The sequence below is a fragment of the Pteropus alecto genome, unplaced genomic scaffold (assembly GCF_000325575.1).
Source record: "Pteropus alecto unplaced genomic scaffold, ASM32557v1 scaffold61, whole genome shotgun sequence".
Taxonomy (NCBI): Eukaryota; Metazoa; Chordata; class Mammalia; order Chiroptera; family Pteropodidae; genus Pteropus; species Pteropus alecto.
Window position 1 is genome coordinate 23,146,750 of NW_006434835.1, and position 16,304 is coordinate 23,163,053.

Here is a 16,304-nt window from a genome sequence, read left to right on the forward strand (position 1 = left end):
GGTTTCCAGCCTCTCCTCTGCAGCTGCTGGCACCACTAAACATTCCTCTATCTTTCCTAATTCTGTGGTCAGATGAATCTTCACTGTTGCCAGCATCTCCTAAAAGCCTTATCTCCTTCTCTATCATAGTCTTGGAACTCTGCCTCTTCTTTCTTTTTGACTCTTCTGTCATTCTTCCTTACCTCCTGATTTCACTACCAAACTCCAGACTTCCTCATCTGTCCTCGCACACATACAGTGACCAGCACTGCAACATACTTCATTATGGTTATGCACGATGACCATAATGTGATTGTATTAAACCGTATTTGAATTCATGGATTCAATATGGAGAACATGCTCTGAGTGAGAGAATGCCAAATTAAAGTCCACAGAAATTTAAGATATTATTACTGTTGTTGCTAGACTCTGCCAATACCATTTTGTTTAATTACTACTTGGAACACTATAAAAGCAAAAAATTCTAAATGCAGTACTTACCATCTGGGGGGAGCTGACTAGCAAACTCAGCTGGTAAAGTCAAAAGCGCATAGTCTTTTAATGCGGCCAACCATAGGCGGCTGAGTGTTGGCAGTTCAGGTTGTACAAGTGTTATTAAACTATCTGGTGGTAATTCATCTACGGTACCATCATCATCATCATCATCATCAATATTTTTAATTGTTCTTTTTGGTTTCGACTCTGCTTCCTTTTTAATATTCATAGCAACCACATATACCTAGTATGGTATTTAAGGGGAGAAAATAACAAGGCATAATATTAAAAAATGACATATCCTAAGTTGTTATGACCATGCAGTTGAATCATCAAAAATAACTGAGTATAGATATTAGAAAGTATACAATTTCATGATTTCCTGATAACCTCAAAAGAGTAATTCTACATGCTTTGGAGGCAATCTTCTTTATCAATCTGACTCATGACTAGTATTTCTCTCACAGCATATTCCTTGAGTTGGGTCCTCTGAACTTTTTCCAACTTGTCCTACTCTACTTCATAAAGCCCCCTTTTACATGTGTTTTTTTCTTTTTCTTTTTACCACAGGGTATAACTTCCTGTTTACTGCCTCTACTTCTGTAGATTTATTAAATATAATCCAGCATTCAAAAGAAAAGGCTAAGGAGAGAAGAGGTCAAAGAAAGGATTTCCATAAATATCCTTCTACCCTCTTCTTATATAGTCCGTAACTGATATTTAGCAATCTAGCTTTTACAACAGATAGCTGAGCCAAGAATATAATTTACTAGGCACACATATTATCTGTATCCTTTCTCTCTATTTTGTAAACCAAAAAGATGTATAATAGCAACTTCCTACAACATAATTTTAAAGATTCCTCTTTGTCGAAGTTATTTTTGCTTGTTTTCTTTTGTCTTTGTACATACATTTAGGTTTTGGCAACTGATGCATACAAAGCTGTATTACACATCAATGAAAAAGCAAAAAAATAAAAGGAGAAGGAGAGCAAGAGTAAAAAATAAAATTGCACAAGGTAAAAATCTTGAGAAAACCATTTTCCCCTACACAGTGCTATTCATTATACCGAAGGAGGAAGTCTATGTATGTGCACAGGTACACTATAAGCTTCTTGATGGCAGGATCTGATCTCTACTTACAATGAGCAGACAGCTATAGCACAGCAATTGACTAAATTCTAGACAGTGATTGCAGGAAACAATGAATCTTCACTTTTAAGAAAAAGCATTTTTTTTACACTGTGGTGGTCTGTAACTGTTAGTTACAGTGAATTAACAATACAAACCCTGACAATTTAGAAACAGAAACCAATTAATTTTGAGAGTAGGGACTTTAGATCTCAATTTATAAACATATCACATTCATATTTTCTAGTGGTTTTAAGCTTACTCCCCTCCCATATTTATTATTACACAGACATTTTCAGAAAATGTCTCCATACAATATACTTAACCACTACAATATAGTTAACCACTCACTCCTTATTCTTGCTGTGTATTTACTATTGTGCTGGGACCTGAAGCAACAAAGACAAATACACTGTTTTCACCTTCCATGAACTCACGGACTAATACAAACATAGAGGAGTGAGAAAAGTGCTGAAAAAAGGAATGTGTTTTTAAAATTCGTTTCTAATGACGTATCTTCCCCACTTCACTACACTTGGTGCCTAGGCACAGTGCCTGACACCTAACCAATACTCAGTGGTCTGTAGAATGAATGAATGAATCTCAGGGAGCACCATGAGGGAAGGATCTTAAGAAAAAGGTGAGACAGAGTTTTCAAAGACAAATTTCACCTATTCATAGGCAAAGGTAAAAGGGAGGATTCCAGGCAAAGGGACTATCAAGAGCAAGAGCACAAGAAATAGGAAACAGCCTGACATTCTGAAGAAACTGAAAGTTTTTGATATAGACTAAGCACAGAATATAAAGCAGAAGTAGTTGAAAAGTTTGCAGACAGTGGGGAAGGGAAAGGGTCGCTGCAGGATTTAAAGTTCAGATGTATGTATTTTTCCTCAATTTATTATTTTGTCTTAAAATAATACCATAAAAAGTTTGAAAAGTGAGTTCTTAAAATTACTCACGATCCCAATTTCCAAGTTTTCCAGGCTTTCCGTGATTGGAAGTCATAATTTTGTTGTAGAGACAATTTTGTATTTAATTTTATTTATTAACATATCACAAGGTTTTTCCATGTGAATAATAGTCTTTACAACCATTCTCAATGGCTACAGTGGGTAACCCATAATATAACAATTGTCTTATAGTCGAAGTTGTATATTTACTTCTGATTCTTTATTCAGCCTTAGAAATCTTAGAAACATTAGACATAATTTTCAAAGACAAAAGTATTCAGTTCTTTATAATATAAATAGTGTTCCAAGTAAACATTTTTGTAAACTTATCTCTTTTCCATATTTTGTATATTTTTTCCTAGGATAAAGCCCCAGAAATGGAATTACTACGTGAGTGATTATAAATATTTTTATGGCTCTGAATAGATACTGCCAAATGCCTCCTGCGAGCCCTCTATATTTTACATTGCTATCTGCAATATATGAAAATATATTTTTTAGACTTTTTAAAACAAATTCTTGGCTTATTTTTCCTATTACATATTACACAAGAAAAATAGAAAAATCAGAAGCATAAGTAAAATGAAAAAAATAGACCACACACAATCCTACCACTCATATATAATACTGTTAACATTCTAAACATTCTGTATACATACTTAGTCTTTTAAACAATAATGTTTGTGTATAATTTTTAACCCAATTTTCTATTCACTTGATACCATCATTTCTCAGGATCAAGGAATATATTTAAGTTATTTCCTCTTTTTTTTTTGAGAATAATAAACAATATCACAATAAACATCCTAACTGCAGAATCTTTGTATATATCCTTAATATTCCTTTGGATAAATCAGTCATCTAATGTGCCTAGTTTCAGAAAGTGTTTTGATATATATCATTCTTTAGAAAAGTTTTACTATCATTTAAAAAATCATATTAATTTAGCTGAAGAATGTTTTTATATTTCTTTTCCTCTCCATGTTTACTTGTAGCTTTGTTTCCCCTTTGTGAACTGTCAATTTATATTTTACTAAAAATTTGTATTTTAGAATGATTATCCTAAGAATCTATACAGGAATAGCTGAGGGTAATAAAAGACTAACAGTAGAAAAAACAAGTTAGGATGCAAATGTATAGACTCTGTGACAAATTAGGATTCAAACTAAGGCAATGGAGAAAAAGAGGAAGTATTTATTTATAGATATAGAAAAAAGCATATAGGATTTACTGCTAAATTAAAAACATAGTTGCTATTTTGAGTAAGATTCCATTATATATAGATTGATACACACATACACACAAACAGTATACAGACATATAAATAGATTTATATGTGCATATGTGCATAGTGTGATATACATCAAAATATTAACCATAGTTATCGCTAGGTGACAAGATTATAGACTAGCTTTATTTTATTTTTTATACTTTTTCTCTATATTCTGAATCTCTGTAGAAAGCATGGTTATTTTAATTATCAGGACAAAATTATATTATTTTCAAACACACTAATGAAATAAAATAGGAAAGAGTCACTTAAGGGGGTTTGAGGAAGAGGAAGTAGTTAAGACTGATACTAGGTTCTGGTCTAAAGACAGGAGATGGGACCAGTCGTTGGAATAAGGGGGAAAAAGAGGAATGATAAAACAGTCTTATTTTACATATGCTAGGTGTGTAGTACCTATGGGTCATCCAAGTGGAGATGTCTAATAAACAGCTAAAAATATGGGATTGGAATTTAGGACAGAGGTCTGGGTGAGAAAGAGGATTTAGAATCTTTAATATGTAAATAAAAGCTACAGGTTATTGGTGAGGATGAGGTTGCCCATAAAATATGAAGAGCAAGAAAAGGGACAAGAGAAATTTAAAAAGCAGGCAGGCAAAGAGAAGCCAGCATGTGACATGAAGAATGAACATTGAAAAGGAAAAAAGAAAACCAAGAGAATAGTGTCACAGAAGCCACGGAAAACAAAAGGTTTCTAGAGGAAACAATATCAAATGCTGTAGAGAAGCCAAGCAAGCCAGACTGAGAAGTGTCCAACGATTTGGATAATTACATTATTTATAACTTTAGTAGGAGTAATTTCAGTGGACTGGAGAGTAAACTCAGACTGCAGGGAATTGAGAAGTGGGTGGCTGAATTTGCTGAGGAAGTGAAGATACTGAAACTCCTTCAATGAACTGGGATGAGAAGAGAAAGAAAGCAGTAAGTAGAAGGGAACGTTGAGTCAGGAAGAAGGGAGGAGGGAAAAAGAGCACGTAGAGGGAGATGCGGAAGATATAAAGGGGTGATAACTGATAGCACTGAGCTTGGAACAGTTCCCTTCTCATCCCATGCCAAACTAACATCTACTCTTATCTTACATGTTTCAACTTAAATGTCAGTCTCTCCAAGAAGCCTACTCTGAGCTACAAGACTATTTTGGGTACCTCTGCTATGTGTTCCAAAACACTCTATATTTCTCCTATGATAACATTCATTACATTTCGTTGCATCTACTTGTTCATAAGTTTGTCTTCCTTAGTAAATGTGTTACATTTATCTTCTTCACTACTGTATTCTCAACTGCTAGTCTGGTACAGAGCTCAATAACACTTTGTTGAGTGAATCAGAGAGTGAGAGGTAAAGAGAATGAGAAAAGTTAGTTTTAGGTTAGAGGCAATCTTTAAAACGATAATTATTATATTAATAACAGAAGTTAACAGAAGTCATTGTGCATGTATAACATGGTAGGTACTGTACAAAGTCACTGATTACCTCATTTAATTCATACTGTAATCCTATGAAATGTGTATCATCACCAACACTTTAAGGCTGAAAAAACAGGCTTAAAGAAGCACTTAAATAACTCCCCAAGGTCACATAGGTAAAAGGACAGTTACCAACTCACATAAATCTAAATATTTGAATGTCACAATATGAGGAGTTGGAAAACTGAAAAAGTAGAGGCAAAGATAGGTCTTGAGTAGAGAAATCTAGAATGTGCTTGGCATCTGAGGAAAATGATGAAGGAAAGGAAACTAAGGGAAAAGAATTACTAGAGAATATTAAAGAATCAGGCTTGAGGGGCAAATCATTAACTTATAGTACCAAGTTACCCAAAACTAAGAAAAGAGTTTCAAAGAAAAATGTACATTATTTAGTTATGTGAGGTTCTGATCTAATTTTTTAAAAGCAATTATTTATCCTCCATCCAGTGTCAGATACAATGCTAGGCGCTTTTACACACATTGCCTAATAAGATATTATTTCCATGTTATAATGAAAAAACTGAGGCTTTAACCTGACCAAAGTCACAGAGATGGTAAATTATAGAGACATAACTTGTTGTTCTGGGCCTCTGATTCAACATTTAATGCTTTTTATATTGATCTATGCCAGACTTCCTAGTAGGTGAGTCAAGCGCATTAATGCAAGTCAGTGGAGAACTGGCTAACTGACAAAGGATCTTATGATCATCAAACTACATAATAGTCTCTACATTTGGGAAAATTAATAATTCAAGTTGGAGAATTAATAGCTATTTTTGAAGCCATTTTAAAAAAATAAAAATTACTAAATCAGCTGGCATGTAATTTCTACCAATAAGAAAAGAAGTAAGTTTTAGTTAAAAATTTTGACAGGTGAAAATTAACAGATTTTTTATTAATTTCTAAGTAAAAGAAAATAGTCATATTTTAGTATTTTTTTATTAAACTACTTTCCATCTAAAATTAGAGATCTGAATTAACTTGAAAAAAAGTAAAATTTTATCAAAAAGAGTAATCATTTTATCATTGTAAATGAAAAAAATTTTACCTGTCTAAGCCAACAATGGCAGCAGGGTAAAATAAAGGAACACTCAAGGATAGTCTATTTGGAGGACAGCTTGATCTAACAGTCTAAGAAACAGAGAGAAAACTAATTTCCATAATATCTTATTGAGCTCTATATTTTTCCATTTTTCTTCTGTGAATAAAAAAACAAAAACAAAAACCCAGACCTTCTTTATCTAAACTATATCATCTGGATGTTGCATGCTTTGAGCCAGCAATTGCCTCAATTGGGTGGCCACAGGCAGCTGATACCACGGAAATATGGAAGTAAAATAACTGGGTTGGCACAGGAAGAAATAAAGAGTTAGCTGAAATACCTGAATGCAGACGATAAAAATGTAAAGTATTTGGCAGAAGGAATTTAGAAAGGTGAATTTAAAACAATGTCATTATTTTAAAAAAGTGGCTGTGGGAATGAGAGGGGTAAAAATCGGCTATTAAAAAACAAAACGCAAACTGTTGGCAAGTCTCCTGAAATTTAATCAAATAAAAGATTCTTGGCCTAAATTATTTTCTATTACTTATATTTGTATGTTTTCCCTGTCTAACTTCCCCACAGTAAGTAAGGAGGGCCCTTCCTCAATATAGAAGTTTTAAAAAAACTCATTAACAAATATAATTTTCAGGCTAGGTGAAAAAAGTGAAGAGATTAAGAAATACAAATTGGTAGTTACAAACCAGTCACAGGGATGTGAAGTACGGTATAGGAAATACAGTCGATAATATTATAATAATTACGTATAGTGCCAGGTGGGTATTAGACTAATCAGGGGATCACATCATAAATTATAAAAAATGTCTAACCACTATACTGTACACCTGAAACTAATTTAAAATAATATTGAACGTCAACTCTAATTGAAAAATAAAAATTAAAAAAATATATAATTTTCAAACATTTAATAAGAATTCTTTTGAGACATAAGTGTATATGTATTTCAGTGAGAAATAGCAAATAAGAGATTTTTAAAAATATCTGAATCCAAGGGTCCATTAAAAAAAATCAAACGACAATGTTTTTACCTATAGGAATGGGGAACGTTTCTCACATGTGGAGAAATGGTTCAGAAACAATAGGCCATAGTTACCTCCGCCCACGCTTTGAGAACAGCCAGTTTTTCCATGGTTGTGGCACTCTCCCGGTACAGTTGGCTGGAAGAGCCTTTTCCGGACTGAACTTTGTCCAGAGAAGAAACAAGCAGATTGTGTACTCGACGGAGATCGTTGAGATCACTAACAACTCCACTTCCAATCCATGTACTACACACCTAGCCAAAGCAAAATTTTTAATCTTTGTTAAAAAAAATTAACATATAACATGTAAGACAATGGAGTAAATATAACTTTTTTTACTTGGGGGAAGAAACACAGAATAAAATCAATAAAAAACTCCAATTCTATACTTTAATTTTTTAGTAACAAATCAATTTACAAATTTTTTTTATATACTTATGTCGAAAATAAAATAGTATTTACTAATGTTCCATTGTCTAATTGGACAAACATCTTATCAGAAAAAATTTTCCACCCAAATCAGGTCAGTCATGAATAATTCTTCAATTCAACAACATTTCTGCTTATTACAAGAAAAGGGTTATTCTGAGTTCTATGAAAGAGATTTAAAAATAAAGGAAAAAAAAAACTAGTCCTTGTCCTCAAGTAAGAAAACACAGATTGAACAAATCCATGAGAATATTTTATGATTACAATACTGTACTTAAAACAGAGGAGGGAGAGATTGATTCTAGTAGGAAAAATGGGAAAGTTTTGATATCAGGAAGGTCTGTATGTATAGATACAGGGAGGCTACATGGAAGGAGAGATGAGATTAGGAAAGTTAAGTGGGAATAGATTATGGTACAATTTAGAACTGAATTCAGATTTAGGCAATCATGAGTTTCCAAGGCTTCTGAACAGGGAGATATTATTAGAATTGGGCTCTAGGAAAACTGCTTCAGTACTTATGTACAAGAAAGAATGTGTATAGACAATAAGCAATGTGTTCAATTAAGTGACTATTACTGTACTGTGGAACAGAGATATGGACCAAATTGGGAATGGAATGAAAATGGAGAGGCATCTGAGGGAAACTTGGCAGTAGAAATCACAAGATCTGGAAACCAACTAAATATGTTTAGGAGTGGGGCACAGGGGATATGCAAAAAAGTGTGAGGAATCAAAGATTGCCAAATTTCAATTGCCAAAGCTTCCAACTTGGATGAATGGAAGGAAGGTGACACCACTGCTTAAGAGAAATAACACAAGAAAATAGGAAAGTTTGGTGGAGATGAGAAGTTAAAGAGCACGATTTTGGTTGTGAACATCTTAATATGCTGAGTTCAAAAGACCAGTAGGAGACTAATGGAAAGATAATCAGCAGGCAGTTGGAAACCTGGGTCTGGATTTCAGAAACAAAGTCAAAGGTAACTATGTAGATCTGGGACTCCTCCACATAAAGGTGAGAACTAAAGCAATATTACTAGGTGAATTTCTTCAAGGATTGATGTATTTTTAAAAAGCCTTAAGGACAGAACACAGGGAAAATAGTTACACTTGAAAAATGGAGTAAGAATAAACAATGAAAGAAACTGAAGAGGCCAGGAATGCAAAAGAGCAGGCAAGTATGGCGATACTGAAGCCAAGGGAGGGATGTCAAGAAGGAGTGGTGGACGGACCGGGCCCGCTTTTTCCAACAATTACCAGTCCTTGCTTTCTATCTTTTGGCCAAGACATGTTTCACAATTCACAACTTTTTGACAAAAGGTAACAAGGTATAAGAACCCCATTAAGGAAGACACCAAGTAAGATGTGTGTGGCAGCGCCCCACAATTAACACACGGATATTTCTGTAATGAAACATTGTATGAATCACACAAAGAGAGATTAATCGATACTATAGTCTCACTTAGCTTCACGTCAAGGCCAAATGAGTACAGTTGGCTCAAGTTTCGCTAATAAATAAATTTTCTATGAAAAAGCTTTTGGCTTTAAAGCACTTGATATTGAATCGTGGTTAATGGATTGTGTTCTTACATTTAAAACTTTTTAGAAGTTGAGAATAAATATTAACTATTTTTTCTCTTATAATCTTATTCTCAAAGAAGTCAAAACTAAATTTAATAAAAATTAATAAGGATATTTTAAAATTGATTGTTATCAATTATGAACATACTGATGGCAAAATAAAATGCCAGTCAAGACAATGTTGAAAATATGACATTTAAAGTGAAAAAAGATTAAACATGAATATGAAAGTTGAGCTGTTATTCCTAAGAAAACTAAATATATTAAAGAAATCTGATAAATATTTCAATGAAATTTGGTAGAAATATAACTAAAAGTTGGGAGAAATTGTAAAGATTGAGGATTTGGCACTACATTTGCTTTGCAAAAACCTAAGTACTTTCTCCACTTTAAAGAACATGAAACTAGAAATTGCAGATACTGCATTATGGGTTTGACTTATGTAGAAAAACAATGCAGCATTGCATCAGCAAAATTATATTGAGAAAAGACCTTAGCCTTACATCAAAAGAGTGGTGAATGAATGTACATTTATAAGTTTTAAGCTGAAATCAATACTTAAAGTATGTATTATGTTTATGATTCCTATCCTGCTTTAAATGATTCTTTATTAACCGACTGATTATTGTCCCCAACTGTGTTACAATTGAAGATCTTCCCATAATATCTAAGAATTACCCTGATTTCCAGGTTTAACATTACATTTATCTAGTAAATAAGTTGGAATGCCATGTTTCATGATCTGCCTAAAGCCAACTCCTTACTTTCCCGTAAGGAAAGAAACTTGCAACCCACTGCTCCACACGTTTTAAAACCAAGTTTCCTCCCAGAAACAGAATGACAGGAGATCAAAAACTTATGCCTGCCACTAGAAAAGAAGAAATTTCTTATAGAAAACGCAGCTAGAACCACATAAGAAATAAGATGTTTAAGGCAAATTCAGTAACAGGAAATTTTCACAGTACTTATTCACAAGATGAAATTCTAATAGCCTTTGCTTTTCTAATGACCGAGCTTTGTAGGAGGTTTTCTCTGCTTAAATACTGTGCTCTGAAACATCACCATGATACATTTATTTACACATGACTGTGATTTCTGATGTTGATGTGCTCATATCCCAAAGCAAGTGACCTACTGTAACTCTAAAATTTGTACCATGATCCATAGATCTCCTTAAACTAGGCTCCCTCTTCTGTCTGCTATTAGTGAGAGAAGTTCAGTTCTCTGAAGGTCACCATTAAGACAGCAGGCTTCAGAGAAGTAAGTCTTAATAATGGAAGAGGCAAATCCATTCAGCCAAAGAGAGAACTAAGTCAGAATCCCTAACGTATCATTGCAAACGACAGAACATTCTCTGCATAGAGACCACGTAGCTTGGTTATGGATTCTAAACAATAACGATAGACCAGATCCCTGTACTCCAGAAAACTCAAAAGGAGAGAGTTTCTTCTCTGTTATCCTTAGGTAAGCAGAAGAAGGATCTGATTTTATGAAAAAATAGAGCTTAATGCATGATTCCTTTTTCAGGATGAGGCATTATTATTATCATCTTACGAAAGATGTAGGAACATAACTGCTTTCGTGACTCTCTTCAGATACAATTATGTGAGAATAATCCCCTGGGATTAACTTGGCAATGATATTTCCATATTGTGAAATTCTCTGTAGGATAATTTAATACCCAGAAACTTGTAGAATTTCCATAGCCTATGGTCAAAAAAAAATCTTCTGTTTCCTAGCATCGTTACTTTACATTCTTTAATTCCAGATTTTGCAGTTACTTTCATTTTAGTCACTCATGATTTTCATATCTCTGCTCATTTCTGGATTATATAAGAGTCATGTAACCCAAGTCATATCCTCAGCTATGACAAAAAAGAGGATGTGATTAACAGTCCCTCCTTCATCATTTGATACAGAATAAAAGAGGAAACTGTCACTGTTATATTTCCAAGATAAAAATAAATGTAATTTAATTTTTCATTCTTCTTTCTTGGAAGTAAAATTCTAAGATAACTTTGAATTTATAGAAGATAACTTTAGAAAACGCTATTTTTCTTCTTACCTGGCAAGCTTTTGCTATTATGTCTGATGGGGTATCTTGTGAAAAGGCTGGTCTTAGAGCAGCTCCCACCTAGAAAAATGAGTACAAGTATTTTATTTTTAAAGATAAGTAGTAAACATAAAGCGTCTTGTGTCTTTGGAGAGGAAAACATACAAAACACATCTTTGTTCTTTTCCTTTTTATTACATCCCTCTTATTTTTCTTTCCAGATACAATGAACTCAACCACATCATTTTTCTTTTGCTTTACAGAAGGTTATCACTATTAAAACTATATAAATGCTATACCAAATAGGCAATTAATTTTTTTCTCTTTCCTTTGTTTTTGTTTAATTGTAAACAGAATTTTCTGACAAAGTAACATGGTCTCAGAGATAACAAAAAACTGCTATTCTTTTTTTTCTATGTTTTCCTGAACATATTTCTAACAGTATTTGTGTCCTGGATGAATCTCAGATAACTGGATCAATTCTGTTAAATAACTTAGTAGTAAAAATTCACAGTCACCAAAAAACCTTACAGATCATTTCACTTGAAAATGAGATGCTTTAAAAGAAGGTTACTCAAGAAATATTACTTTATTTACTGTTGTTATAATAAGTGAAGAACTATGAGCTTTATTTTTAATAAGCCAACATCGGTCACAAATTCTTAGATATATTAGATTTAATTAATATGCATGAGCTGAATAAGGATTTAGATGTAGTGAACTCCTAATCTAAGATTTCTTCCCTTTCACTAGAGATTCAGTTGCTAAGGCATATAAGCAACAATTTGGAAATGGATCAAGAGCCCCTCTCAGTGACTAAAGATACATGGCAACTAAATGCAGTATTAGCATTGCAATAATCAGCTAATCACAGAGCTGGTATTTGATCCCATACTGAAGGAGTAAAAATACTATAAAAGAGATCACTGGATCGACTGATAAAACTAGAATAGATTATATAAAAATAGTATATAGTAATGTTCAATTTCCTGAAGTTGATAACTGTTCTATAATTATGTAAGACAATGTTCTTGTCCTTTGGAAATATAGACTGAAATGTCCAAGGGTAAAGGTACGTGACTTAAATAATTTACTTTTAAATGGTTTAGAAATAAAAGTGTGTATGAGTTCGTTTGTGTGGAGAGAGATCGATACTATCAATGTTAAAGCAAATGAGGCAAAATTAACAATTGGCAAACATGAATAAAGGATATAAGACAGTTTTTTGTACCATTCTTGCAACTTTTTTGTAAGTTTGAAATTATTTGAAATTATTTCTAACTGAAAATTAAAAAATAGAAAAGATCTTCATTCTGATAGGTTGGGTATTGGGGGTAAACAACTGTACATAGGTTTTCTGTAGCCAGTTGGGCTAGAAACTGTAACTTCCTCATTTGTACCTGTGTTGGAAAAACAATGAATTATACATTACTTACACTTTTATTTCATTTAAGTATAAATTTTAGAAAAGGTGTGGTGTGTCTGGAACCAAGAGTATGATATAATCACAGTAAAAAAAGGTCTGTTCTTTCCTTGCTAATGTTAAGTTTTTTGCTTTCATATAATCACCATTATTAGGATTACATCTATTGTGTCTCATTTGAAGAACATAATTAAAGGAATAAATCTCAGGAGAAATAAGTGCCTCTGTTTAGAATGAAAGAAAAAATCTTTCAAAAGTATCTAATTCTTTCTGTAATAGTTTATCTGCTGTTACTAAAGTTAATTTATCCTTTCGCATACAGGGCACAGTTGCTTTTCATTTTTTAAAATGCTTATAAAGTCTCAATATATAAAAATAATGGCAGCAAATCCACAACACTCTGTGAATGTTCTTTTTATCTTTTAAGTGGCAAGGCTAAATATCTAAACATAAGTCAGGAAAGCCAGGCTGGAATTTCTATTCTAGTTTTATCACTAACATGTTATCACGACTTAAAAATAGTGACAAGTTTTATGCTGTTGTTTTTGCAACTGTGAGTTGATTCAAACTATGTAACAGACAATGGGAGGAAAGATATGCCTTCCATGTGAATAAATAGGCTGCAATTCCAAATACATTTCTACAGGGAATCTTTACTCTTTTAATGATCACTCCAAAGATCAATTTTAACTTTTTAAATAAATAGAATATCTCACATTAGCTTGATACTGCTCCAGAATCACATGACCTGGAAATTCTGGCTCAGGCACAGATGCAAATTTCTTGATAATGTCTTCAAGTGCTTGGAGTCCAGCCATCCGCAGCTGGTTACTATGATCGGTTGCAGCCATGAATGCCATGCGAATGAGGTCAGAAAGATGAAGTACCAAGAGGTCATCTGAAAATAAAAATAGAAGGAAAAAGGAAAACTTTTCCAAAAATAAGTGTAATAATGCAAAAATATAAAATGAAATAAATTTCCTTTAAAAAGCACTTTTGATTCTCATATTTTAGTGTTTAAAAATAACAAAGATACACTTTCAAGAAAGTTTCCATATTATAATCTCTCAAGAACACTGGTAAACTGATTACTATAACTTTCCCCAAAGAAATCTAATTCTTTTAGAACAGGGACTGGAAAACTTTCTCTGTAAAAAAACAGATAATAAATATTTTTGACTAGGCCAGCCATGTAATTTCTATAGCAACTACACAACCCTGCTGTTGTAGTAGGAAAATAAAGTTTTATTGGAGCACTGCATAACCATCTGTATACAGCATGTATACGGCATATATACAGATGGTTATGCAGTGCTCCAATAAAACTTTATTTACAAAAACAGGCTGTAGGCTAGATTTGAACTACAGGCTGTAGTTTGCCATCCTACTCTGAAAAAGACTTTTATAAGGATAAGATGCAGAAAGGGAAGTATTTTTTCCTTTTAGCCTTAAAGTAAAGGCTGACCTAAATCTGCCCTAACAAAGCTTAAAAGCAAGTCTCAAGAGATTTCAAAAGATGTCAAGTAATTTAACTACAACCCAGAACAAAGTCCAACACCATTTAAAGAGATAAAACAAAATCCAGCACTAATAGCACAAAATTTGCAATGTGTAGCATCTAATAAAAAATTACCAGGGATGCAAATAAGCAGAAAAAATATATCTCATAACAAGGAAAGGAAAGGAAAAAAAATCGACAAACAGAAACAGTTCTAGAAATGAGAGAGCTGTTGATAAATTAGCAGAGGCCTTAAAACAGCTATTATAAATATGTTACCTATATTCAAGAAGGAAAAGGAAAGTATAAATATGAAGAGAGAAATAAAAGAGAAAACCACAGACAGGACTTTTAGAGATAAAAAATAAAATATATGCAATAAAAAATATACTGGATAAGATTATTAGCGATTAGATACCGAAGAAGAAAAGATAAGCGAACTTAAAGACAAGGTAACAGAAATTAAAGAATTTATTGAATTCGAGGACTCTAAAATCCTTCAGGAGGCTACAAAAGTTGCAAAGATTTTTTGAAGCAGTGGCAAGTCTGTGGTTCAACCTCACCCTGAAATAGCTCCTATTTAAACAGGTTTTGCTGTTATTGCTACTGTGAAGGTTACAAGTATCTTCCACTTTTTTCATGTGCCTACCTAAAAGGCCAATTTTAGAATCTTAAGTTCATAAAAGAATATCTGTTGGTTTAAAGGAGGGAAGCAAAGAAGACTAAGAGCAAAAAAATATTTTGCTAGAAGTCCCCAGTGCTTCCTCAACTGAGAAAGGTAAAAACACACCATCGATAAAAACTAGATACAAAAAACTATTGCCAGAATTTGCAAGAAAATTTCTAAGGCAGAAGGAGCCATATTAAAATGGGCATATTCATATTATGCCAACCCAAAGTAAATAAAAGGACCCGTTAGTCCTCCTGCTCTCTCCATCACCTAATTGACAAGGTCCAGGACTACATTAATCTACCAAACCAAACTAGGCAGTTGTTCCTGGAATGAAAGTGCTGTTGCTTCTCCACACAATCTCTACCTCCAACCTTTCTGAAGTCAGGACCTTTATCTTTTTTTCAAATACAAGGAGATGAACTCTTAAAGGGGTGTAATAGGAAGGGGTACTGGGAAGAAACTCCAAAATGGGGAAAGAATTAGCAGGCTGTTAGAGGTTTATGACATCTGGGAGAAGTAATTCCTTACAACTAAAACACAGTAGATAGAAAGAGAGATAAGAATGACACAGGAAGAGCCCACACTTATTGGGTCTATAATCTTCCACATACTCTGCCATGACTGTTCATAATGGCAGACAGTAGGTGCTGGAAAGGATCCTGTTTCAGTAAAGCAAAACGAAGCAAGTTAGATACTGGAATCTAGGTCGGAGAGCTGTTATATCAGCTCACCATCCAGCTACCAATGTGAAGTACCCAGTAAATCAAGAGAACATGTACGATCCACCCAACAACATTACACAGTGTGAGAAAATGCCAAACATGATGAGCGTGCTCCTCTTTCAATTATACATAAACAAAGAAGCTTGTGGAAAAAAAATATACCCAGGGAAAAGAAAAATTCTGAAGATTCAGCGAAAAAGCTAACCTCTGAAAATAATTTTCTATAAAAACAAGAATAAAATTTAGAAAATCATTTGTCATCTCAATAGGATACAAAAATCATGGCTGCTATAGAACAAGAACAGAAAACTATAATGAGTGAAAAGAATTCAGTATAATGGAGGTGAAAGAAAGACCGAAAAATTAAAGGAAAACTAAAAAAACAAAAGAAGACTTAAGATGCACTACAGAAGCAGAAAAGAATAAAATATTATCAGTGATATAAAGGGAAAACTTGTGAGGATCTCTGACAATGCAGGCAGAAGAACAAGACACATAATGAGAAAAAAAAAAAAATAAGAAAGACATAGAAAGGAAA

At 33.2% G+C, this 16,304-nt stretch overlaps 1 protein-coding gene across 2 annotated transcripts in view; it reads right to left on the reverse strand.

The window, feature by feature from the left end:
- The window catches only part of HEATR5B (HEAT repeat containing 5B), a 75,163-nt gene that overhangs the window by 12,090 nt on the left and 46,769 nt on the right, over positions 1 to 16,304 (reverse strand). For both annotated transcript variants that reach the window (XM_006910387.3, XM_015588215.2), the window contains exons 25-28: positions 13,590 to 13,771; positions 11,463 to 11,531; positions 7,462 to 7,641; positions 481 to 718 (exon numbers count right to left, since the gene is read on the reverse strand). In XM_006910387.3, the coding sequence (XP_006910449.1) occupies positions 481 to 718; positions 7,462 to 7,641; positions 11,463 to 11,531; positions 13,590 to 13,771 (669 nt within the window). The remainder of the gene's footprint in view (positions 1 to 480; positions 719 to 7,461; positions 7,642 to 11,462; positions 11,532 to 13,589; positions 13,772 to 16,304) is intronic.